Source organism: Candoia aspera, chromosome 3 (genome assembly GCF_035149785.1).
Source record: "Candoia aspera isolate rCanAsp1 chromosome 3, rCanAsp1.hap2, whole genome shotgun sequence".
NCBI classification, from domain to species: Eukaryota; Metazoa; Chordata; class Lepidosauria; order Squamata; family Boidae; genus Candoia; species Candoia aspera.
Window position 1 is genome coordinate 59,738,144 of NC_086155.1, and position 27,257 is coordinate 59,765,400.

Consider the following 27,257-nt stretch of genomic DNA (forward strand, 5'->3'; position numbering starts at 1 on the left):
GTTTGACAGCAGGTTATACATTAAGCACAACATCTCATAGCCCAACCCACCTCGCTGGGTTGTTGTTGGGAAAATAGGAGGCAGGAGCATTATGTATGCAACAGTGGCATATTAAATAAATAAATGTACATAAACCTATAAGAATAGGCTAAAATAGGAACTGGAATCAGACCAGTTGTAGCCAAATATAGGGATATAAGCAAACCCCTGGGGTCAGTCAACATTAGGGTTGATATTAGACCAGCTGAGGTGTAAAGAGATCGAGACTGGTGTTTTAGGCTTAGGATAAATTTGGAATTTTAATTTTAAACCTGCTTCCAGATTCATAAGCTAATTTTGTCTCTCACACCTCAATTATATTAGAAGAGATTTTTCAACTATGCTTAGATAAACCTCCTTCTGAGCCTAAAGTAAAAAAAGAAAAGTAAGATTTTGTGAAAAATACTTTATTATATTGTCTGTTTAAAGATTGGGGCAGAACTACTGACGTTGAGAAATAAAATAATGTTTTACAGGCCAAACTACATGACACGGGAAAGGTCAAAGAAATGTTGACAGCCACAGTTCATTTAAAAGGGCTTTCTTTGCAAGATCTAAGAAATAAGCTAAGGGATGCAGATCTCAGACAAACCCAAGTAACAGAATGGCAAACAAACCAGGGGAAGGAAAATTGACTTGGAAGAAATTGAGGCTTTGTGTGCCAACCTTCCCCCTAGGAATGTGAAGCAGTTACAAACTCCTTGAGGAGCTTTTAATTTTATATGTAATCACATTCTTAACGTTGCTGACGTTACTAGAAAACCATGGAAACTCTTTAAAAAATGCCAAATGGGAGTGAACTGATAAGCACCAACAGACTCTTGACACTTTGAAAATGTTAGCTAGCAGGAGCCCAGATTTAAAATTACCTGACCACCCCACCAAGACCTTTTACAATCAAGCCAGACTGGGTCTTGAACCTCCAGGTGCAGCTGTACTTCAGAAGAGTGATGGGAGAAAGTCCGTAGCTTGTGAGTCCTGAGTCCTTGCTGGTCCCGAAAAGAAATACATGCCTTGTAAAATATCATGTGTTGCTGCTGCAAACTTTTGAGATTTATGATGGGAGTGCTTCAGTTATTTTGCAAGACTGACGCTGCTCTGTTAAGTGACCTTTATACAGTAAAAAGATGCCTTGGTGTCTAATGCTCAGGTGGCTCTATGGATGCTTTATTTAATGTGGAAAAAAGTTACCACAGAGACATGTCAACAACCAGATTTATTGCGTGCAAGCATTTCAGAACAGAGTAAAGGTCACAGTTGTGCTTTGAGAGACTGAGAAAAAGAGATTGCTAGGACACGCATTTCATCTGAGTCCCTTTCTCCAGAGCACAATATATGGTTTACGGATGGCAGCAGCAGGTAAGTTGAAGGAAAGAGATTATCCTCATTCTGCTTGCTGTACCCTGGGTGGAGTATTGGATCCCTCTGAATTAATTGCATGTCTGAAGGCATTGGAAGATGCTGCTGAACATGAAGAGCCTAAGCTCTGTTTAATTCCTGACAATGAGTATTGCCAGAAGGGTTTAAAGTTTTACATGCATTATTTGGCAAAGATGGTTGGTTAAATACTTCCAAGAAGTCTGTAAGGTATATTACTCTATGGAAGCAATTATATCAATATACACTAAAGATTCCTGCTTTATGCATATATTGTATTTGTTGGAAGTTTTGGCAAATCCAGCATGCCTCATTAACATGTAAATAAAGTTGCCCAAAATGCAACTCTGAGGAAGCTGTTTGTTGCCACTCCCACTTCCTCTTTCTCTCTTTCCCTCTTCTCCACCCAGGGAGAGGCAGCATGGATGCTGCTCTCTTCATCAGGGCCATGTGCTTGGGCCTTGATGAGGGATTCTGCCCCTTTCTTTCACACACCTCTTGGTAGCTGTAGGGCTGAGAGTTTAGGGCAAAACTAAGTATTTAGAAAGGAAAGAAGAACAAAGGAACTTCATCTTTTCCACCAAGATGGATGTTACAGAACAACAAAGAATAAAGTCAGTAAGCTTCTTTTTACTTCTTAACCTAATATGTCTAAGCGTGTGATTCCTTATGGTTGGGAGGGCTGAATGTGTAAGAGCAATAACCTGTGTTTCTCTGGCATGCTCACTGAAGCTATCTAAGATACTTTTTTTTTCTGTGCCAGCTTCTAAGCTGTGTTATAAGCTGTGCTCCATTTCAGTGGTTCTAGCAGGCCACTAAAATGGCTTGACAATTAAGGCCCATTCTAACATTGATATTTGGATATACAGTATATATGAATATGAGAGAGAGAACAGAATATACTGGAACCCAAGTAATTAAAGTGGTTGATCTACATTCTTTAGGAGAACAGGAACAGTTGATATGGCCCATGAGGGAGCAGAGAAGATTCTTCATAAGGTTGAGCAGATTGCTGATTGGCGCAGAAAGAGGAAAATGGTCTAGTGAATAGTACAGAATTGCACCTCTTGCCTGCATATAAAGAGCAAGAAATATGACCTTGATGAAAATATGCAAGAATTCATATTCATGCCTAGGCTGAATATTTGTTTAAGTTCAGAGCAAAGGGATAACATTCAGAAGTGGCTCTGACAAACAGCTCCCCAGTTCACTGGGGTATAAGGGGAGGAAGCACAGCACAATCAGACTAGCAAGATTCTGTTACTATAGCTGATCTCAATAAAAGTAGTTTTAGCCTTCCTGTGGAGTTGATTTCCTGGTCTGGTCTATCTAGTGGGGCTGACACTGCAGTGCAAGAGATAATACCATACTCCCGATATTTCCTTACAAGGACGTAGCTTAAAGGGACCATGAAGTGTGGTATATTTGGATTATATTGACAAACTACCCCAAACATCTGAAGGTATCAATTGTTTTTAGCTATAGTCAATGGATTTTCTGGTTAGATAGAAGCTTTCCCCCCAAAATGATGCATTGCTGCAGAAACCATATCAGGAAATCTTTTGTAGATTCAGGGTATTCCAAGTGTTGTGCTCAGATAACAGCTGTGCCTTTGTTTCAGATGTTATGGCTCAGCTTTGTGATTCATTACAAGTTCATAGACAACTACATATTTCATATAACTCACTGAGTTTTGGTAAAAATGAGCTCATGAATGCAACACTGAAGGAAGATCTTAATATTTATGCAGTGCTTCTCTATGTGGCCACTATACTTACCAACTATTTTGTCTGCTATTCAATTTTTCCCAGAGGAGGAATATGGTATAGCCCTTATGAAATATTATTTAGGTATCAAATGGCTTTAGGATTTACATAGTCACTTATAATTTTACATCTCACTGTTATTGACCATATTATGGAAATAACTGATATAAAAGAAAATTGCTAAGACTATTGAACGAAAATCAGAAAGGAGAAGAAATAAAAGGTGGGCCACGGGTGTGCAGAGCTTCAATGAGTATCTTCAATGTAATTAAGCCTACATGTATATGAAATTACTTTTTCCAGCATCAGAAAGACTGTTTTTCAATCACAGGAATGCGCTAGAGGGTTGGGAGGCAAAAGTCTTCAGCATGTAACTGATTAAAGTCTTGTCAATTTCAGGCAGCAGGGAAAGCCAGTAGAGGGAACTGATCAACTGAGCTTGTTAACTTGGGGTTGGCACTTTTTAGGGAAGTGCTGAGCCATGGAGAAAAGCTGCTCAGGAAGAGATACTCAAAAAGCTGGATATATTTGATTGTAAGGCTGTGCCTGCTGGACAGAGGACATGAGGACAAAATGGAGGACATGTCCTCCTTTTGCCAGATGTCTGGTAACCCTAACCTGATACCAACAAGTACTTTCCTTGCAAGCCCAATAATTCCTCAAATACAATGATTAAATCAGAAATGGTCTTGGACTTTCCATGCTGTGGAATACAGTTCGTGCAATTACTTTTCAACTTGGGGAAACAATTCCAATATTGATTATATCAAGCTTTAATGAAGTAGTCAGTAACTCACTGACCTATAGGAGCAGTCATCAACTACTTCAGTTACATCAAAAGGCCAAACCTTTTATGAACAAGGTTAATGTGAGGACAGTAAATGGCTGATAGATAATACAGAATAATGGGACCACCAAAGTGGGTAAAACAAACTACCAGAAACCAGTGTATCATACAAAACATGATATGATACCAACGCCATAGAGTATTTGAGGATGTAGGATGTATACTTTGCTTCAGTCCTAGGCCCTAGCAGAATTTGACGTCCTGGTAGGAAAAGAAATTATGCCACAACACAGGAGGCATCCTGTTGTGGGAATGAATGTATTAAAATGTGAACAAGGGGAGAGAGTATTCTGGGGACCTATTTTTCTCTGAAGGAAGTAACATTAGATTTAGTATTTTTAAACTTATCCTGTGCTATTCCATCATGTACAGAATATGCGTAAACTGAAGGAAGAAGAAAACAGTTGGATAATTGGTAGATTAATTAGTGACATACAGGGAAAAAAGGGATACACTAGGAATACTAGTACAAGGGAATGCCAATGGGGATTGGAGTTCTAAACACTATAGCTGAAGTGTGTAATAAATTGGGGGATGTGACTGCAGAAATCCAGAAACTGGGCCAGTCGTTTTCTGCCTCTTTATTTTGATAGAGTTGTTGGAGGACACCATAGGGGTATTATGTGAATGGAACAAGAACATCAGTCAACTCACAGAAAGTGGTCTGAAACCCACTTCTCATTTTAGTTCATTGGGTATTTCAAGGTCTACCACTGTGTAATGAATTTATGTGTTCACTTTTTATTCAAATATATGTTACTGTTCAAGCAGTTTCACCATGTAATGAATTTAAGCATTTGCTTTTGTTCAGATATATGTTATTGTTCAAGCAGTTTCACCAAACAAGTTGGAACAAAGTAGTGTTGAATAAAGTTCAGGGAGAGAGCATTCCGAAAGGTATTTCTTCAGGAGGAATTGAATTTAGAGCTCATATACCCAAGTGTGTGCCTTCATGCCCTCAGAAAGCAAATAGCTTGGTTTATCCACTGTTCTCCAATCACAAGTAGACAAGTCTGAAAATTCATGTCACAGCATGCTTTAAAAAATGTAGGAAGCAAATTTGTAGGAAGATTTGTCACTTTTGGAAGTGCAAGAAATGGGCCAATGGAATGTAGTCCTCTGTCCAGGTCTTATTCAGCATGTCAAGGGGAGAAAATATTCTAAGCAAGAAGTTACATCATTGAGGAGCTGAAGGAAAGGGTAGGGTTTTGCAAGAAAGAATGTAATTGTTTTCTAATATGTTCTGCCTCTGATAAAAATAGAAATGTATTATCATAGCCCCCTTGGAAAAAGATAGTACGAATTACATTTATCCATGGCAAATCTTAGCTGCATAGGTGTGTAAACCAGATTGCTAATTTCATTGTAATGAAGTGTTCCAGCAATATTTTTTGCAATGATGATTTATCCAGAAAGCAAGCAAACCTGTTTTGACGTGTTATGATTTTTCATGTTCACAAATCACCTGAAAGTGAGAAAGAATTGTTCACTTATTTGGATTGTAATCCTTTATGTATTTACTGGATGTTCAGTCTTACTAAACTCAAAAGGTCTTGAATGGGATTGCATGGACAAAAGATATACTGTACATGCTAATTCTCCCTCCCAAGATAGCTTGAGGAACAACCAAAACATTACTTAAAAACGCTCCAAAGCATTGAAAATGTGACTTTTCTTTTCTAAAATAATATTCATCCAAACTTTTATTAGTCAACCTCTGGGAAGATATATTTTTCTTAATATCATTAAGTTATGGAGACTGAAGGCTCAAAAAACATTATGAGACATCTACAAAAAATAGAACCCAAACAATTAGATATGTAATAATAATAATAAAATGCTTGTCTGTCTGCATGTAGTACCTACAGGCCTGCAACTAGGGTCTCTGTCACCTGGGGCAAACATGGATTCTGCACCCATTTTGGCGCCCCCCCAGCACTCATTTTGGCACCTCCCCAGCGCGGTGCCCGGGGCACATGCCCCACTTGCCCCCCCCCCAGTTGCGGCCCTGAGTACCTAACTTACTGCTGCTACTTATTCAAATTTTTAAAAGGTAAATTCCATGCTAGGTATTATTTTACAAAGAATGGAAGATCTACAGTATGGCTGCATTTGGAATTTTATATATAATTCCAATCAGTGTTGTGAAGGGTAAGTTCTAAAAGTAGAAGCTCAACATGGTGACCTTCGTAGGTGTGCCCTCAGTGTTATTATATATTTAGAAATACAAATCTGAAGTGAAATTCTGGACTTCAGGTTTGAGTTGAATTCCTCATTTGTATGATTTTTATCAAATATTGTGACAAAACTCTTGAGCCAATTCAAACTCCTGGGCATGCTTATATCTTACTGTTCCCTGACCATACAATCTATTCTGTTCTTTCAAGGTGATCAGTTTTGAAAGAAGCGGTGAGCTCATAAACTCTGTGAAAGGGAGGCCATAAAGCAGTGAATGATAACACCCAGGTAAGATGAGATAGCAACTTCCTTAGTAAGTCCTTCTTTGGTGACAGGTTTATATCCTCTTAGAAGGAATGATACCAGCAGCCCAACATGGTCTGCCCAGGTGGTCATGGAAAGTTATCTCAGAAGTCTGAGGATGTCTATAAACACAGTTGTTTACCATGATCATGCCAGTGACCATCTTTTTATTTCAGGGTGCAGGTGATGATGTCTTTGGGTTCTCTCCTTTGACCTCCCCCCCCCCCCAAACCAATAAGTAGTTGGTTGATATATTTCAGTTTTAGACTGAATTTCTGGTCCTTTCTCTCAGCGATTAGTGTCTGCCTGTCCAAATAAAGCTCAAAACAACTTTGCCTACATTCGTCCACATTGATGCCTCTTAGCCTGTCATGCTATCTGAAGGCTATTTGCTTCTTTTTGGCTACTTTTGAGCATCTATGCTTTCCTGGCCAAAGTTCACCCATGTTATTCTTGCTATTCTTGTTAGTTATTGTTATTTTACACAGGTTACGTTTGCTCCAGGCTAAGCTTAAAGTTACACATAAGCAGTAAAGACACACCTCTTAACCAGAAGCATCAATTGTCAGCAAAGTGGGGAAAAATTCTGCATCCTCCTGAAGTACCTGAGCATATTGCAAGGATGGGAATACTATCATGGAACATGGACAGGATATTTCTCATAACTTGTTAGGACTTGAAGAGGCCAATGCTGTATACCTCTCTGTAATGAATTCAGTTGGACTTCATATTAGCTTTCCACTACCTTTCAGATTCTCCGAAGATTGGCTATAGGTCTGCTTCCAGAATGCTGCAAGGAGGTTTCACCACAATCCAAGAATGGTTGGAGCAATCCTGGCCTCAGGATAAAATCCATCTTCATACTGTTGTGGTCCTGACCTGTGGTTCAGCTGTAGCTTATTTGGTCCTGAAGTGGTTAGGCCAGAAAAAGATTAAAAAACAAATAGAAGAAACAAGAAGAGAGAGGGACCATGGCTTGGTACAAATGGAAAAATCAGTGCAGGCATTTAAACGTCAGGTACCTGTTTTCTAAATGTTTCTGTTCTTGTATAAGTACTCATTACACTTACTTATACTTATTGTATAAGTAAATATAACTCAGTGTTTATGTAAGTGCATATCTAAATGTATTAAATATATTTTTCCTGCAGATTTCAGAAGTTTACTGGAGTTGGAATAATAGGGTTATTGATAAGATAGAATTTCAGTAAACAATTACAGATGAATATTTAGTACATCCAAATTTTGATTTTTGGTATTACCCTGTTGTTTGGCTCTTGATAATAAGGTTGGGTTTGGTCACCATCCCTCTTTTAAGTAAAGCTGAAAGATATTTCACGGCTATGCAGGGAGGAGAAGGACTTCTGAATGTTTTCATGGGATTAACTTTACTTTTAAATACAGCTTTATCCGAAAGGGTTGCTACTGCTTCAAGTGTCAGCTTGGCTGCCTACAAGAGCCTGGGACAGGCGGTTGAGTGGAAATGAGCCTCACCATAACTTAGTTTGGTTCTTTGGGGTGGGGAAGATGGATCCAACAGTGATTTGCTACTGTCGCTTCTTCAGTTTATCATCTTAGTAGACACAAAATGAAAGTTTGGGTCAAGTAGAACAGAAAAATCTCCCAAATGATTGGCAGCACCTACATTCTCTAGCAGAGGTGTAGAACCTGGGGCTCCATGGGCCAGATGTCACTCATGAAAACTTTGGGGCAACATCCAGGCCCATCTAAAAATTACACTCCATGGTAACTTTAATGGGATGGAAGGGGGAAATGGTTAAATGCATGTCTGCAAAATAAGCATCTACATTGTATTTAATTTTAATGTCAATGAAATGAAGTAAATTTTGTTTTTTGTCCTGATCTTACTCATTTTTTTTTTGTGGTTGTTGGCTTGCCACTCAACAGCCAGAGTTAGTCCAGGCAAAAAGCTGTGCACCTGCTCTGTCAAATCTGTGAGAATTGTATTGTGCCCTTTCCTTACAGAACCCTAGCGTAGCAACTGATGACATCCTTTCTCTGCCTCTGGTAGAACTGATTAAGAAGCTGAAGGAAGGCACTTTATCTCCAGACACTGTCCTTTATACCTATATGGAAAAGGTGAGCATAGCTGGAAACACAGAATTTAAGTACAGAATGAAATGTTGTTTACATAAAGCAGTATGCCCAGAAGCACTTGGATCTCCTTCAGTCTTCCTGTCCTGTCTTCATTTTTTTTAATCAAAAGAATTTGAAATAATAAAAATAAAGGGAAACTTGAAAGCTGATATAGCAGATAAACATTCCCTATTTATTTGTATTTTACTATTTATTCACTTTATAAGGGTCCCTAACTGCATGTGACCAAGGTGGCATGCAGTTAGGAATAAAAATACGTCATAAATAAGAGGAATTAAAACAATAAACAGGTGGAAATACAAAAGGCTTTGAATACTGTGACATTTATGCAGAGTTCACAGACTGCCCAGAGCTTGCTGAAAGGGCCAACTTTTTAATGCTTTCCTAAAGGACAGCAGGGCTGGGGCCATATGATCCATGGGGAGAATTCTATTCCAGAGGGTGGGAGTGGCAAATTCCCTAGCACCACCTCTATTAACCAGAATGCTTTTGCAATTCATGTAAGCCCCATGGGCATTCTTAGAAAAGAAGAGTGGTGCGTAGGTTTGTTTGGAAGTATATCCTCCCACCTAGAAAAAGACAAAGGTAGCCTGGGCTTGTCAAGCGCACCCGGTGGGACTAGAGATATTTTGGACATAAACTGCATTCATTTTTCTTACAGACTTTCTGACTTGCCACAGAAGGCCAGCTATGGCCACCATTTCGTGAAAATGCCCACAACGTGCTTTCCAAATTCCAAACATGCCCATCAGCCTGCAAAACTTGCCAGTCCCTTACTTAACTTATCCCTACCAAAAATGCATGGAGGGGTGTGTGTGTGTGTGTGTGTGTGTGTGTATCTCAGAACACTGTACTATGCAACTAGAATTACTTAAATTTTGTTCCAATTTATTTTCTTTTATTTTGTATACTTTGATTTCCAGAACTAGTATTATATCTCAAGGGGTAACCTCTTGAATCTCTTGATAATCTATTTTCTTAATAAAGCACAGCTTTGCTGCAACATTAATTCCTTCTCCCGTGCAAATGTGTGTGTCTGTGTCTGTGTGTGTGTATGTATGTATGTATTTTGGGGAATTTCCTTTCTTTAAAATTAATTTTTATTGAAGAGTTGTTTTACAGAACAAAAACAGTACAAATTTTAAAAAAAGGAAAGTAAAGAAAAGTGATCTTTTTTCCAAAATGTTTTTGGAGGTCACTGTGCACCCTCTAGTGGGTTCATGATGCCATGGCATTTTGCATTTGCTCCTTCACTACATTCCTATGGGGAAGGGGGCGGGATACTTGCTCCATTTTTTTTTTAAATAAATGATACATTTACAATGAATGTTGATTGGAAAGTCTGGTTTGTCTTTTGTCTGCACAGAAATAAGAATAGTTGGCAGGGGGAGGGCAAGATTGTTCTTAGCAAAGATCAAACAGAGACATAAGACATGATCGAAGCGAGACAGTAGAACTGAGAGTTTTTTCCTAGGAATCATGGATAGGGAACAGGATGTGATTAACAGAGGCAAGCACATTGTTCCACTTCTAATTAATTTCCCACCTTATCTCTCTACTTTTTTTTTCCTAAAAAGGCTTTAATACTCACCAGGGAGGTGAACTGTGTGCGCCATTTTATTCCAGAATGTGAGCCGTATCTTCAGCAACTGAAAAAGCAGAAGGAGAAGGGTTTATTGTATGGGGTACCTGTCAGCATCAAGGATCACATTGGATACAAGGTGATTTCATTTCTGTGATTCACTGGTTTTCTAGAAATGGGGGAGGAGGAAGCTACTTTTGAGCATCTAGCCTTTTCATATTATAGCAAGACCTCAGAAAGGGATGGGGAACCATGGCCTGTGGGAAAAATGCAGCCGGATAGCCCTAACTTTGCAGCCGCCAGAGCAATGTTTCTCAACCTTGTCAACTTTAAGATGTGTGGACTTCAACACTGCTCCAGAGCCTCTAAAATTGTACAATAGTGCCACATCTGGTGGCTGATTTGGGGTGGTGCCATTTTTGCTCTTTTTTTAAATAGTTGAAAGCCCTACATTAGCTGCATTAAATGTTTTATTTTCTGGAAGGTGAACCTCAAATATAGCTTTAAAACAAAATTAAAAATCCTAGCAGAAACTGATTTAGGCAGGAAATTTTTAGTATAGCTAAAAACATTTTGCAGGTTATCAGCTTCTGTTTCATGTTAGGATTTTGAATAGAACCCCACAAAATCCATTAATGCTTTGGTTTCTGATAGAACAGTGATGTAGCAATATGAATTGTAATAATAATAATAGATAACACTGGGCAATGGTGTTTTCTGTGGTGTCAGTTTGTGTTGTAAAAGTATACAGTTTCTCACACGGTGCAGACCTCTGTCAAGCCTACTTTGCAGAAAATGGCCTTTTGAGAAAGAGCAAGGGAAAAGAGAGGTTATTCTGAGAAGATACATAGCTGATCTACACTTGTGTTTCCTTAATATATCCTTCACTTTTAGGGTCACTTGACAACTTGTGGCTTTTCTCATTTTCTTGATGTGGAAGAAGAGGACAGTGTGTTGGTCAAGGTATTAAAGAAGCAGGGAGCAAATCCATTTATATTCACCAATGTGCCTCAATCTTTATTCAAGTAAGTTTCCATGCCCTAAATGGTAATTCTGTTCTTTTCTTTTTTATAGCTACTGATCAGTCCTGGGTATTGTTAAACTCTATCTCCTTGTTGTGTGGTTGTTAAGAACATATACTTGTTTGTTATTTGTTCACAGTCTTGTCTTGGCTTGTTTTAGCTGTAGCTAGTTATGTCTGAGTACAAATCTGGGTTCATTCTGTGCATTTGTACTCTGTACATTTCTTCTGGGCATTATTAGAACAATTGGAGTACAACTGGAAAAAAGAAACCAGATATTGGTAAATAAACCATGAATATTTTGCCTACTTGCAAAATTATGATCTTTTCTTTTTTAAAAAAAATAAATCATAATTAAAACAATCCTGGCTTAGCATCATCAGAATGTTTCTCTTCAGCAATAGGAATGATAGATGTCTAGGAAGTGTGCAATAGGTGCGGAAGGAAGGAAGGAAGGAAGGAAGGAAGGAAGGAAGGAAGGAAGGAAGGAAGGAAGGAAGGAAGGAAGGAAGGAAGGAAGATTTCAGCAACATTGTATATCATGCCTGACTCCCTCTCTTCAGTATTGCAATCTGGCAGGCTCAAGACATCTGGACACTATATTGCACTAATTGATTATTTACTATTGCTGAACCCTGGAGGATGGGACAATCACTTTATTCTAATTCTTAGTTTTCCTATGACCTTTGGCCACCTTTGGCTCTGCTAACCCTCAGGACACTTAAATACCTTCGATCTTAAGAGCATTTTGGTAGGTTCCATTAGTTTTTAATCTTTTTTGTGTGTGTGACATCTCCATTATATAATTGCTTATATAGCCATTACATGTTAATAAAAGAAAAACAGAGTAAGAGAAATGAAACAAATTTATCAGGGGTTAAATACCAAAATAAAATAATAAAATAAAATAAAATAAAATATAGAAGGAAAAAATATTGGGTTTCTAACTCCCCCAACTTTTTTTACATTTGCTAATTTACCATATTGTAGACAATTAAACCCCCTTAAAACCAGACAGTAAGTGATTCCCATACTGCATGATATAGTGTATATATGGGAACAATTCTTGATTAAATTTAGTTAAACTTCTATGATGCATATATAGTGTTAGTTTTGCCATTGCTGCATATTCTCCTAGTTTAAGTTCCCAATCAGATATTGTCAAAATTGTGTCTTTCTTCCAGTGTTGAGCAAAATTTATTCTTACTGCTGTAAATATATCTAATTAATATAAGTTTCTTGTTATTTTTTTTCTGAGATTATACCTAGTAAGAGTTGTGGTTTCATTTCAAATTTAAATTCCAAAATTTTATGCATTGTACTATGTTTATCTTTCCAATATTTGGGTTTTTTTCTTTTACATGTCTACCACATGTGATAAGACATTCCTTCTGTTTCATGGCATTTCCAACATTTTTTACTACGTGATTTGTCTATCTTAGATATTGTTGACAGAGTCATATACCATCTGTAGAACACTTTGTACCAGTTTTATAAGGTTTATTCTTGACTTAACTGCCATCCCTCCCTATCATTGAGATGCCCCGCTAACCTCTTGTTGAGGACTTGTTCTCATGATGGACCTCTGTCTCAGCCCCAGCCAGATCAAAGTGATCCAAGAGGGACGCGGTATTTCCCATTTGCTTACCTGCTCCTCTCCCCTTCCTTGATCCTGTCCTTAGCAATCCTTCCTAGCTTCTCCCATAGAGGCCTCTGACAGCTGCAGCTCTGCCTTCATGTATTTATTTCAATTTATATGGCCATGCATGACTCTGGGAGGCTAACAACAGTTAAAAACACAATATCAAAATAATATCACGGTAAATACAAAAGGGTAGCCAAGATAGGAAACCACCACAGCCGCCACAGCCAACAGGCTTTGCCATGCATTCTGATCCCCATGACTGGTGACCAAACCAAGTCTAGCAAAAGACTCTGGGGGGATGATGTTCCAAAGAACAGGCCCCACAATGGAAAAGGGCCTCTTCCTAGGTCCTGTCAGATAGGACTCTTTAATTGTCAGGACCTATAGCATGCCTTCCCTGATGGATCTGATGGGATGGGTAGACACAGTCAGGGTGAGATGGTTTCTGTAATGGGCAGTAGGAGTAACCTTGAGGAACAGGAGGAAGAATTGCAATGAAGGCAATAGTCAGATAAATGAAATCTGAGTCCAAGGCAGAAATGTAATTTGAGTAAGCATCTCAGACATGACCTTCCCTAAGTTCTCATGAAGATAGAGGGAGTCAGGGAAGAAGCACATTCAGACTTGCAAGATTCTGTTACTGTTACCTTATAATAAAGTAGTATTAGCAGTCATTACTCTGGCATCCTAGTCAGGCCTACCCTAAAGGGCTGAAAGTTCCTCAGATAACCCAGCCCATTCTATGAAGGGCTTTATAGGTAATTACCAGTAACTACCAGCACCTTGAATGGAACCTGGAAGCACACTGTCAACCAGTGTAGCTCATGGAGCAAATGTGTAATAGGTGTCAATTGAGAAATGCCCATAACTGCTTGTGCCACTGCATTTTGAACCAGCTTTAGATTCTGGATGCCCTTCAAGGGCAGCTTAACGTAAAGCACATTGCAGGAGTCCATTCAGGAGGTGTCTAAGGCATGAGTGACTGTGAGCAGAGCCTCCTAGTCAAGGAGCAGGTACAATTGCCTCCAATATGAAGCTGTGCAAAAGCTCTGCCTGCCAGGAGGCTTCCCAAATTGTGTACTAGTTCTATTCAAGGAAGTGCAACCCTGTCCAGACCTAACAATGGAAAATCCCAGGAACTTGGAGACCCTAAAACCCAGAGTCACTCAGTCTTGCTAGGGTTGAGTTGAAGACTATTCTTCCTCATCCAGACCCCTGCAGCCTCCAGACATGGAGACAGAACCTCCACGGCATTGATATAAAGCTGGGTATCATCAGCATACTGATGGTACCTCACCTTGCACTATTGAATGACCTCACTCAGTGGCTTCATGTAGATGTTAAACAGCAGTGGGGAGAGCATCAAGCCCTGTGGAACCCCATAAAGTAGGGGCCATGGGTTTGACCTCTCCCTGCCATCAACACCAGGTGGAACCAGCCCCAAGGGAAGAGAACCAGTACAACACAGTGCTGACTCCCGACTCCCTAAGGTTTGTTTGTTTGTTTTGTATGGCATAGCACAATGCAGCATTGTTGCATAAAAATCACAAAAACAATATATAAAAGTGTATAAAATATAGGACATTGGGACAATAAATTATTTTAAAAACACGCAGTACAAATGATGAATAAAATGATGAATAAATTAAGTTATGTATGAGCAGTTACTAAAGTAACTAAGCCTATGGCCAGATGTCTAGATCGTTTAGCCACTGGACAGCAGTACCCTCGAGATGATGAAGTTCTTGCAGGGAGCCAGGAAACCTTCTGAGGAGCCATTCCATTGTGATGTGATGTAAAGTTTGCGGGATGTTCCCACAGTAACAGTTAGGATTATCAACCAGCCCACATTTTTGTTTCCAATATTGGCACCTGCCACCATTAGTACGAATCCGATTAAGCGCAGTCCAGTTTTTCCTTGGGAGATCAAAGCCATAAGGGTGTTGTGCTGGATCAGACACTAAATTAAGCAGATCTGGGTTAGAAGTTGCCCACTCCTGGCGCCATGCTGTCTCAATGTCAAAGTCTCCTCTGACTAATTGCTGTTCAAGTTTCCACAGCGGGTTCCGAGATTTGAGTCTAAATATTTGATCGTGGCAATCCTTGTGTATAGGTAGTAATAGATTTGCCTTGCATTTCTGCCACTCCCTTTTTAAGGCAAGTTGTCTTCTAAGATGTGCGGGTGGTATGTTGGATAATACCGTTAGCCATTTGGAAGGCACTGATTTAATGGTTCCTGATATTAGCCTCATAGTGTGGTTAAGCTGGGTGTGCACTGCTTTTATATGAGCACTGTTTAACCATATAGGACTACAATACTCAGCCGCTGAATATACCAGAGCAAGAGCTGATGTCCTAAGAACTGTGGCACTTGCTCCCCAGCTGGTGCCAGAAAGTTTGTGTAGAATATTGTTCCTAGTTTTTATTTTATCCATGGTTTTTCTTAGGTGTTCTGTATAAGTTAAAGACCAATTGAGGGTCACTCCTAAACACTTTATGGATCCCTAAGGTGATTCATAAAGATACCATGATTGATTACATTGAAGACCTTTGAGAGGTCAAGAAGAGCAAGAATGGATGCACTATCCCCATCCCATTCTCACCAGAGATAATTCATAATCAGTGCTGTTTCAGTCCCTTGCCCAGACCTGAGTCCTGACTAAAAGGGATAATCATGTGAAGATGGCAACTTTGCTGGCCTCATTTTGGAGGCACAGTAAAAAGGATGCTGTGGGAACAAGGGTTTCTCAAAGCAGTGTGCTCTCCTCCCGTCTTGAGGATAGGATAAAAGCACATCACTGGAGATGTGGAGAAAAGCCCTTAGAGGAACTCTCAAGAACCAAGTGCCTATGGTCAGTTGTCACATGTACTGTATTATTTTTCTTTAAGCCTTAATGAAGAAAAAAAAACCCAGCCCAGCCTGAAAATTTCTGTTGTTCCCCTACTGCCTTTTCCTTGATATATCAAGAAAGTCTCCAGAATCACAATGATCCTAAGAGATGTACCCATCATTGCTATGTATCCAGTTAAGTAATAAACAGCGGGAGCCCAGAAGCCATTATTTTTAGCTGTGTTCAGCTGTCAGAGCATGTTGAAGGAATGTGCTGTGTTCTAGGAACTGTCTTTTCTGGCAATGTGGGGTTTCAGGTTTTTCTCTCTCTTTAGTTCCTCAGATGCCTTCAGGGTTCTTGCTCTCTGCTTCAAATATATTATAATCTGGTTAATCTGAGAAATCAACTACATATTTTGACATATGACTACTTTAGAGTGTTAGGAACATCAGGATTAGGGATCTCAGACTCATAATGCAGCAAGAGAAGTTCAACTGAGATTAACAGATTTTAACTTTTATAGATGGGTTGAAGTCTGTATCCTCAGAAGAAACAAGCAGATTATCGGTTTCCTATAGTCTGAATATTGTGTTCCTACAATCTGCTGTATTTTTATCATCTTTTAGCTATGACTGCAGCAACCCAGTTTTTGGGCAGACTGTGAACCCTTTTGATCATAAGAGAGGTCCTGGAGGCTCATCTGGAGGGGAAGGAGCACTAATTGCTGGAGGAGGTTCCATCTTGGGATTTGGAACAGATGTGGGTGGAAGTATCCGCCTACCCTCCAGCTTCTGTGGTATTTGTGGGCTGAAGCCAACTGTAGGTAGATTGAGGTAAGTACCAAAGTGATCATAGACTGTGCAACTGATTATCACACTTTGATAAGATGAAGAATTGTAGAGTTGGAAAGGACCTCAAAAATCATCTAACAGAATGATCTGCTGGCATTGGAATATTGTGGTTACAAAATCTCTAATAAACTGCCATTTACCCTCTGCTGAAAAAACATTGGAGATATTGGTGATCTTGGAGAAATTATGAAATAGCTTGATCAGTGTTTACAAATTTTAGCAATGATGCCATGTACTCTGATTTAGACAGTTTCCCCTAGGGTGCTAGGAATATCCAATGTAAATTTGAGGTAATACTTCCCTAGCAAATGCTTTCATTCTAAGGAAATCAAGCATTAAATTTAGTTGCTGAAAAATAATGCTTTTGCCCTAGAAGTACACATGTCCATTGTAACATGTAATTTGAATATGTAATGACTCCTTTCTTCCTGTCTCTTCCAATTGTATTTCTCTCAGCCAGTTTTCTCAAACTTGGCAACTTTAAGATAAACCACTCCTCCCACACTTGAACTGTTTTAGATCTTTCATCGCTTGGATTTTTATTCTTTATTTTTATTTCTATTTATAGTATTTTTATTGTATTTTATTATTCTGATGGTTTTAATCATTTGTTGTAAACCGCCCAGAGGCCTCCGACGGGAGGAGATGGGCGGGGATAAATTAGATAAATAAATAAATAAAATAAATAAGATGTGTGGACTTCAACATGCTGACTGGGGAATTCTGGGAGTTGAAGTCCACACATCTTAAAGTTGCCAAGGTTGAGAAACATTGCTCTAAACAAAGGTCATAAACAGGTATAAGCAGATCAAACTCTGCAAGAATACATGCTGACATTTGTCCCTGAGTGGTGATCTGGTTGGCAACATCCTCCCAAAAGCTATTTGTGGATGTATCTTATACATTTATATTGTCTGCATTTTATATTCCTCTGTTTTACAGCAATTCTGGATTAAAGGAGCCTTTTCATTTTTCAGGTAAATAATGACATCTTCTTTTTATGGAAAGTGGGAAAGGGGTGAGAGATCAGTTCTGAATGAATGTAAAAAGTGCCTGTCTGGGCTGAGGAAAAATTGATATTGTGTAGATAATGATTGAAATAGAAATATTAACAAGAAATGTGGCGGGAGCATAACATGATCTTTCAAAAATAAGGTAAGTAGAGCAATTTAAGCAATCAAAGACATGATCATCAAAGACATGATCCTAATTTGAAACTTATTTTGCTTTTGATCAATAAATCCAAAGCTGGATTAGCTATGTACTATTACTTCATAAGGGTATGCACATATTAAGCTTCTCCTTTCCATTAAAGTTTTAGGAACACTAGGACCAATGGCAAGGGATGTGGATAGTCTTACTCTGTGTATGAAGGCTCTCTTATGTGATTACATGTTTCAGCTGGATCCCACCGTGCCGCCTATGCCATTCAATGAAGAGGTAAATAAATAACCAGAAGATATGTATAGGACCTCTGCTGAACCTATAGTTGATAATTTTGGCAGTTACATTGAGATTTCTTTCAAAGAGTGCCTTAAATTAAATAAATAAATAAATAAATAAATAAAACAAACAAACAAACAAACAAACAGGATTATGACCATGTCCACACAAAAAACACAACCCTCCCCAAACCCAAAACAAAAAATTAAGGAAAAGAGAAACGAATCACAATGGGATTATTTATCTATACATGAACATGTGAGTTGAAGGACAAATATATTTAATTTCCCCTGGGAAAAAAACATTATTAATATAGCTAATAAATAGTCACCAGTTTGAGAAAATGTATCCTCCGTCGTCAGGATTTTCAAAGCTCTTTTTTGTTGTATCCATTTTCTATTTCCCATTATGGCATTCCCTATGAATGCCATAATTCAGTTAAAGATGTGCTTAATTTTTAAACATTTCACAGTAACAAAGCTGGCAGCCAATAAAAGGCATTGAATCAATTTCTTATAATGCATCTACTTATGTGCATTAGAGAAAAGTTATCTCAAAGGAGAATTCATGGTAAAGTTTGTGAGGAGATTTTCCAAATTTCTTCAGAAAGTTTCAGTCAAAAGTACAGCTAATTGGGCATTGTCATCAAAGATGGTATGCACAAATTTGCTTATCATCCTGCCAACACCTTCCAGAAAAATCACATTATATTAAAACTACATTAAAATTACATTACATTTAATTAGATTAAAATTACTTCACTGAAATTACCTAACTTAAAAAGAATGTAGTGCCACCTGAGAATTGTTGTCATGGTCAATTCCCGTTAATTTGCTGAAACATATTTAAATGTCTTGTCCATTGTTCTGAGTATCCCACCACCCAAGATGAGATGACGGTTTTCTAGCAGCCCTGTGCATATCAAGTTCCACTAACAGTGTGAGAATCACAACATTGTGATTAATGACCATGCCATCATAGATAGATTCTATAGCTGTTGATCCATTAATGGTAGTAACTCAAGAGTTCTTTTCTTTCTAGGTATACTCAAGCTCTACACCTCTACGGATTGGGTATTATGACACAGATGGCTATTTCTTGCTCCCACCATGCATGAGAAGGGCTGTGCATAAAACCAGGAAGCTTCTTCAAGATGCTGGTCATACAGTATGTACATTTGCTACTACTGTTGTTTGCTGTACAATTTATTTGCTTATACAATAGTGGGTTATTTTTGGTACAGAATAGTCAGAGTGCTTCTATATGGGTGGCTTTTGTCACTGGTGAGTGAAAGACATTATGGAGCTCTTCTGTCTTTTGCTTCTGTGTGGTGCTTTTTAAATAAAGAAAGAAAAAAGAAAATACAGGAGGGTGACAGGTTGGGAGGCCATGTAGATGTCTCTGGGTGGTTGCACAGTGGAAGCCTTTTCCAAAACCACCTTGTGCAATGCCAGAAGCAGGCTGGCAATGACTGTTATGCAGAGAGGTTAAAATTGGGTTAGTTTTCAACCAGGAATGGTCAAATTTATTATGCACCTAGAAAATCCAGAAAATAACTAGAGACAAGAGCAATTATTGAGACAGTAACAGAAGTAGAACAAGTAAAGCTTTCTTCTCTTGGGCTCTGCAACACTAGCCTGATCACAAGTATACACAGCATAAGTAAAGTTCATGTATATTGTGCCTCTTGGTGAGAAAAATGTCTTGAGGCCCCACATGAAGCTAGCTATGGCATGAACATGAACCAGTGGCCACCCTTTTCTGCCATATCTGTTTGCTTCTGGGTCCAATTCAAGGTGTTGATTATTACCTTTAAAGCCCTACATGGCATGGGGCCAGGTTACCTGAGGGACCGCCTCTTCCCCATTACATCAACCCGTCCCACCCGATCGTGCAGAGATGGCATGCTGCGGACCCCGTCTGTAAGAGAATTCCATCTGGCAGGGTCCAGGAAGCGGGCCTTCTCTGCAATAGCTCCTGCCCTGTGGAACATGCTGCCCCCGGAGGTGAGATTGGCCCCATCACTCCTGGCCTTTTGGAAGAGTCTGAAGACCTGGTTCTGCTGCCTCGCTTGGGGTGGAGAGTGGAATAGATCTACATGGGGATGGTTGCTATAGACCACTCCCCCCACACTTGGACTGTTTTAGATTCTTTCGCCACCTGGATTCTTTATTTTCCCCTTTATTTATATTATTTATTATTGTATTTTTATACTGTGTATTTTATGGTTGTTGTTTTTAATCAATTGTGGTAAACCACCCAGAGTCCCCGATGGGAGGAGATGGGCGGGGACAAATTAGATAAATAAATAAATAAATAAATAAATAAATAAATAAATATCCTTCATTTCATCACCTGAGGCATGTTAATGCCACATTTAGCTTAAATCGTCCCCTTAAGCAGCCAAGAAACTACATCCTTTAGTTGTGCATGAAGAATGATGTCCTTCACTGACCACTCACTTGGTCAGGTGGGCCGTAAGTGGTGGGATCAGCCTCTCACCAATTATCTCTGAATAGCAGCTGACCAGTGGTGCTGGTAGGTTTTCATGGTGCAGTTGAGCAGGCTAATGTTGATCAGGGATTTACCACTACTCCATAAGAGCACTAACCCAAGCTTTAGAAAAGCTTGATTTTACAGCTGAATGTGTGTGTTGGAAGGGGGCAGTTGCAAAGTGATGGCGGGAAGAGCTCTCCCACAGGAACAAGCAAACCCACCACTTGTCAACTCTTAATGGGCTGCTTTTAAACATTGCCTCAGTGCGCTTCTGAATTAGCAGCTCATGTTCAAAAGCAGCTAGAACAGTCATAAGCCCATATTTAAAAATAACTAAAACAACAACAGCTGCCAATGAAGCCATATGGTGAAGTGGGATTTCCCCTGGAGCCTGTTAGCTGGTTTTCAAGCTTGCTGACAGGTGCCAGTGGCCTCTCTAGATCTCTTGTCCTTCCCTTCTAGCCCTGGCAGCCTGAAGAATCAGCTATCAGGGATGGGAGATCCATGGTCTGAGAAACCTGGTGGGTAAAGAGCCACCTCTCCCTCTTCTCATCCCAGCTGAATGGGGTGGGAAGAGAAGGGGGATCTGCTCTGCCCCCCCCATCGAGTTCTGACTGCCTGGGAATCACCTTTGTGGGACTGTAGATCTAGCAAGAATACAGTTGTCTTCTCCTACTCTCTAGCCACACCTCTAGTCCTAGGAGCTCTTCCCCAGGCTGATAGTGGTGTCATCTTCCCCTCCTTCTCTTGCCACTTCTCACAGCCTTGCAATCAGTTGCCAGGAGTTTGGCCAGATCCTGGAGCAACTTCTAACAGCTGGCTACATCCTCTGGTCTATCTTTCAAAATTCATTTGCTTCTCTCAGGTCCAACTTCAACCCCAACTCAGTTAAGAAGAGTGATTGGTGGATGTTTTCCCACCAGCTGTTGGCTTGGTGAGACAGAGGGAACCAGTTCTGGGGAATTCACAAATTTCTTTTCTCAATTTGCTCTTAATTGGACATCACCATTTGGTGACTTCCTTCCAATGGCAAGACAGTAAGATAGAGATCGGCTGGGTACTGGTTTTTATGCTATTTTTTCCTTGTCAGCTGAAGAACTGGTGAATAGCACTCTGCGTGTGTGTGCTTGTATATATTAGCCTGATGTATATTTCCTGAGTGGACAAATAGCATTCAGGAAAATAATTAATCCACACTTGTACTTAATGGGCTGCTTTCTGTTGGCATCTTGGGGGTTTAACTGAAAAACCCTTTGTTATTTGCAGCTAGTTCCCTTCAACCCACCTTCTGTAGATTATGTCATAGAGGAACTTTTTCTGAAAAGCATTTTTGCTGATGGAGGCTCAACTCTGTTGTCTTTGTTGTAAGTATTTTATTATAAATGCTAAGGAGCATTTAAGGAGCTAATAGCAAATAAGGAAACTGCTCAATATTATTGTGTTCTCATTCAGAACGCATTTTAAAGTAAGCTCATTGTTTTTCAGGAGGTGGTGGTGGTATTATTATTAATAATATTATTTGCTTTATTATATCAAATGAATTAACAAGAAATATGTATCTATCAACAGTATTAATATAACCTCAAATTAACAATCACTATAATAACAAAAAGTGGGGTGGGGAGAGAGGCCTTTAAAATTTAGGTATAAACAGAACAGCTCCAGATTTTTGACTCTTTTCTTTCTTGGCCTTTTGGAAAAACAAAAACAAAAAAATTCAAACGTTAATAACTGTCATGTTCCCCGTTGCAAGACATAAGTGCATCACAATGGGGAACATGCACATCAGGAAAGAGGAAGGGATAACCATTATCCTTTAAACACACACATCATCCCTTAAGCACCCAAACCCATAAATAAATCACCAGGACAATAGAAGCGCACCTCCGACAGGACCTGGAAACCATTAACTGATCGGGGGAACTCCCACCCATTACCCCGGGGGACGCACCTGCACAGGACGAAGGCAAGGAGACAAAGGGAAACATCGGAGATCGCCCGAATCACCCATCGTCAGACCCATACCAACTCTAATCACCCATCCGGACCTGGCTTGGGGGGCAATAGGGGGTGGAGGAGGACAAGGTCCGCCACCGGGGTATAAACGGGATGCCCTGCTACCACACCCGCATTCCCGTCTTTTTCTCCGTATGCATTCTGCTTCAATAAACTCGGAAATCCTTAGACCCTTTAAGTGAGTCCGTGTCTTATTCGAAGTAAGGCTACCCTGACAATAACATACCAAAAATCCATTGCTGTCAATAAGATGTGGATTTCTCCTTCCAGTGTTGTTTGATAACAGTTTTCACAAATCCCATGCCTGAAAATCCACAGTTCTTGATATTGTGATAGATTCCCTATGTTAGGAATATAGCAAAGACATTACCAGTGGTAGCTTTTACCTGAATGAAGAGGTGGTATGAATATTCCCTCTTTCTGCCATGTGCCTAACATGTGTAAAGTCTAACATTTGAGGCCAGAAGATGTGATCTCCTTTTTCTTATTGAAGGGAAAGTATATTGCTAATTTCATGACTATGCAATCTTCACACAGAGTGCCAGCTCCCTATGTTTTAAACATGTGGTGGAGACAAGGGCAGAGATTGCTGCTCCAGAGTCTGCTCTAGAGTAGCCCTTGATAGCTTTACTTTCCTAGTTTATCTGTAAAAGGCGGTCAAGAACACTTCTTGCTGTAGTAAAGTATTGTGATAAATGCACTTGTATACAAAGACAGAGAATATCCAATCATGCTTTCCTTCTCTATTGCCTCTCAGTCAAACAGATATAGTGGATCCAAGTTTGAAAACCCAAGTGAAAATCCTTAAAATCCCAAAGTTGGTGAAGAAAGGTTTGGCCAAGATCATCAAGATCTGGGTAAGTCTGAGATCTCTTTAGATGCATATGGTGTCATTTGTTCTCTTCCCAAGGGATACAAAATGATAGAATTATTGTATTATAATACTACGGGGTATAAAATTAAAAGAAATGTGTCTTTTAAATGTATTACTTGCATTGTGGGCAGCAGCATCTTAGGAGAGGGCAAGGGGATCAGACTGATGAAAGCAGCATTGAGAAGTTGTGATGCAAGCCTTCCCCATTCTGTGTGTATTATGACATCACATACATGCCCCAAAGGGGCAGAGCTTATGAAACAATGCCACAATACTCCTGTGAATGCCACACTGACCATGGGAAGCATAATGAGATGACTGGAATGCTCAACTTCCCATTAAATCCGACTCATACGCGTTTGCTTAGAATTCTCTTTAATGGTGTGAAGCATTCAGTACAAAGGAAAAAGTTGTGAATGGAAAAGCCCACACTTTTTCCCCATTAAATATCTTCAGTGAATTCAAATTCCCCCCCACTCCCCATCTCAGGTATGCACCCCTCCCTCTCGTGCCAATTAGTGTAAGAATCTGCAGCTGTCTATAAAGGTTCCTCGCAAATGACCTTGGCGTTACAAGATAGTCCAAACAAAATGATTTCACACTCCAATGATGTTCCCCTTCCCATGCCTCCAACTCGCAAGAATAATACACGTGTCAGCTGAACATGCATGCAAGTCCAATCAGTTGTTCTGAGAACGTTTGATCTGGGAGCATGACACATAAATTTTAAATTGAATGTATTCTGAAGAAAAAATTCAGCTGATCACTTTCCTAAGGCATTCATGGTCCTTCTGGTAATTAAAATGATTTGGATGATTGCCAATAAAATGATATGAATGATAGTTGTGCCAATTTTTATCATCCTAGATCAGGGAAAGGGAAGACAGAGATCTTTGTCAATTGTTTTGTCTGGGTTTATCGTCAGTGACCATTGTAGGGTTTATCCTTTGCTAATATTGTTTGTTGTTGTTGTTGTTGTTTTAACATGTTGTTAGCTGGCCAGAGTCATATTTGTGAGTTGGGTGGTCATATAAATAAATTTAATTGTTAAATAAATAAAAGAGCAGAGAGAGAGTTTCTAGGCACAAATGTCAGGGCCAGCCAAAGAACGACAAGTCAGTGTGTTCCAAACTTCAGTTCTTTATTAGCTCTAAGCACACAGACAGAATCTTGCCAGACTAAAGCTATTCTAGCTAACCTAAGCACAAATAACGTGGGAGACCCTAGGGCGGGGCGACCCTGAACCTCTTGGCTTTCCCACAAACACTCTCTGGACTGTGAATCCTCTTATCTCTCTGAAATGCGCTCCCCTCTTCCTGAGAACTAGTGGCAGTGCCAGAATCCACCACATCACCCCCATCTTCAGGAACACATTCCATAACAACAAAGTACATAATATGAGGATAGACATCTCTCAGTCTAGTAGATCTCTGGAAGGGAAATCTTGAGGTTTCCAGAGCAGTTAAGGTAGAACAACTTCATAGCCCAACTGCAATTTTGGAACAGAGTAGAAGCTAGGTATATGCAGTTGGCACAAAATCTGTATACTTCAGGATATGCAGCATTTGCTCCTTACTTTTGGGCACTTCCACACAGGCCCATCACAGGATCTTTGTACTATCATTTCCATTCCACCATATCTCAAAAACAGTTTGAAGCTGCCTTATCACTGTCGATATTCCCTCAAGCGTCAAAATGATGAGAGCATGCAGAGAACCCATTCACCTGACAAACAGAGTACAAAGAATAGAGGCAGGCAATACCCTGTCCAAGAATGATGAAAATCTCCACTCTACAAGGAAAAGGAAGCATATTTTTTTATTGCTCCTTTTATTTGGGTTTTTGTTAGTGTGGTGTGCATTCGTCTAGCTTCATAAATGCACATATATCTGAGTGGTGGGTCTGAGGGAGAACTGCTACATTTCCAAACCACAGTTCTTCTGTGTAATTGAAAATGACAGTATTCTGGAATGCTAGGAATGGTGGGGGTGGACTGGGAGACAAGGATGGTGAAATTGTATGTGAGGAGATACAACTTGGCACTAGAAGCTAAGACGGTAAGAAAGACATGAATTCTCACCAGTGGAAAATGGCCCATCCATAAGCCCTGCAGAGCTGCAGTGTTAGAAAAAGAAAAAAATAGCATTATCATTTCATCTCCCCAAACCAGCCAATAGTGAGACTGAACAGGTCCAGAGCTGTTTCTGAATTGTTGCAAAAACCCTATATGGCCTCTTGTTTGCCACGTCACTAGCTTGATTTGTGCTCCGACAGCCAGCAGGTCTGTCCAGCTGGAATACTGTTCCTCAGGACTTGTACATAATGGTCCCCTAAATAAGATAAAACTGCAAATGTACAGACATAATGTTGTGTATCTTCACCAGACCTTATAGATCAGAGATACAGTTTTTGAAATTCTATGTTGTTTTCAGACAAAATCCAATGGTACGAATGAATTTGGATTTTCACTCAATGCTGTTTTCTTTTAAGTTTCCCCGACTGGCTGGGCATCTGAATGCACTGTGTGGAATGAGGTAAGGGTGGAATTATATTTTTACAAATGTACAGAAATGAGACCTTTAGCTGATGCACTGTGAAAAGTTAGTGCCTTTATATCTGGCCCCTTTGATCTCTTACTGAGACAGTTCTTTAGAGTTTGTGTTAAAAAAAGCAGAGAAGCAGTGTGCTTTTGGGGCTTAATATGATTAAGTTCATTACTTATGCTCTATGCCCAAGTATTAACATTAAAAAATCAAATACCTTTTGCATTGTGATGTGGCATTTAACAATGACAAGTTAGCCATTTTATTAAGTAGGATTTTGATGTTCTACCAACTATGACATAATTTATAAAATAAGTGATTATCTGATTATGTGCCATCAAGTCATTTTTGATTCCTAGCAAACACATAGATAGATGTTCTCCATGATGTCCTGCCCCTAACCTGGCCTTTCAGCTCTTCCAACAATGCACCCATTGGCACTGTAGCTGAGTCCACCCACCTTGCTGCTGGTTGTCCTCCTCTTCTCTTTCCTTCCACCTTTCCCAGCGTTACAGCCTTTTCCAAGGAGCTGGGTCTTTGCTTAATGTGTCTAAAGTAGGATAATTTGAGCCTGGTTACTTGTACCTTGAGTGAGAACTCTGGGTTGATTTGTTTGATGATACATGGGTTTGGTTTTTTAGTTGCCCACAGTATTCTCAGAAGTCTTCTCCAACACCAGAGTTCAAAAGTGTCAAAACTTCCTATCCTGCTTCTTCAAAGTCCAAAGTGATGATCTATCTGGCCCCAGACTTGTCTTGTTTCAGGCACACATATGATCATCCTGCTATTCAGCAGAGTTGAAGTCTCTTATATTTTAACATGTTTGGCTAATTGCATATTCTGTCTTTCAGGACTGTGAAGGACCTATGGGAGAATGATAGCAAACTGATGGTAAAAGCATTTATCCATGAAAATAACATTAAAAAATCAAATCTTATTCTGTCCTTGCAGTAAGATAGATCATGTTGCTTTTATTGTTCATATCAGGCAACAACCTTTGCTAGCTTTCATCATCTTTCTAGCTACTCAGCTAGACTTTATCAGGTCTAGATTTTTTCAGGATTTTAATTACTATTGCTCTTTGTGCTCAGGTCTATCGTAAAAAGTTTATTGAGCAATGGAGGAAAAGCAAGCTTGATGTTGTCCTGTGCCCAGTTCTGGGTCCTGCCTTCATTCTTGGATATCCTTCAAAACTACTTGGTAGGTCTCACTGTGGCAGACTACAGACCTTTTTATCACATGAAATAAAAATATAAAGTAGCATCCATCAAGGAACTAATCTTATACAAATAGATGAACTAGGGTTGCTTCCAAAGAAAAAAGAGA

At 39.6% G+C, this 27,257-nt stretch overlaps 1 protein-coding gene across 4 annotated transcripts in view; it reads left to right on the forward strand.

Annotated features, from left to right (window-relative positions):
- Positions 1 to 27,257, forward strand: part of LOC134493387 (vitamin D3 hydroxylase-associated protein-like) — a 44,711-nt gene that overhangs the window by 15,285 nt on the left and 2,169 nt on the right. Inside the window, exons 1-15 of one of the 4 annotated variants that reach the window (XM_063297882.1) lie at positions 1,378 to 1,398; positions 6,417 to 6,495; positions 7,263 to 7,528; positions 8,497 to 8,610; positions 10,206 to 10,349; positions 11,105 to 11,235; positions 16,335 to 16,541; positions 17,502 to 17,536; positions 17,875 to 17,999; positions 19,044 to 19,169; positions 21,765 to 21,862; positions 23,272 to 23,371; positions 25,879 to 25,922; positions 26,783 to 26,822; positions 27,023 to 27,131. In XM_063297882.1, the coding sequence (XP_063153952.1) occupies positions 7,298 to 7,528; positions 8,497 to 8,610; positions 10,206 to 10,349; positions 11,105 to 11,235; positions 16,335 to 16,541; positions 17,502 to 17,536; positions 17,875 to 17,999; positions 19,044 to 19,169; positions 21,765 to 21,862; positions 23,272 to 23,371; positions 25,879 to 25,922; positions 26,783 to 26,822; positions 27,023 to 27,131 (1,504 nt within the window). In that variant the 5' untranslated portion in view covers positions 1,378 to 1,398; positions 6,417 to 6,495; positions 7,263 to 7,297. Of the gene's footprint in view, positions 1 to 1,377; positions 1,399 to 2,010; positions 2,031 to 4,713; positions 4,735 to 6,416; positions 6,496 to 7,262; positions 7,529 to 8,496; positions 8,611 to 10,205; positions 10,350 to 11,104; positions 11,236 to 16,334; positions 16,542 to 17,501; positions 17,537 to 17,874; positions 18,000 to 19,043; positions 19,170 to 21,764; positions 21,863 to 23,271; positions 23,372 to 25,878; positions 25,923 to 26,782; positions 26,823 to 27,022; positions 27,132 to 27,257 lie in introns of those variants that run through there. The other 3 variants (XM_063297884.1, XM_063297883.1, XM_063297881.1) reach the window with 3 other exon arrangements.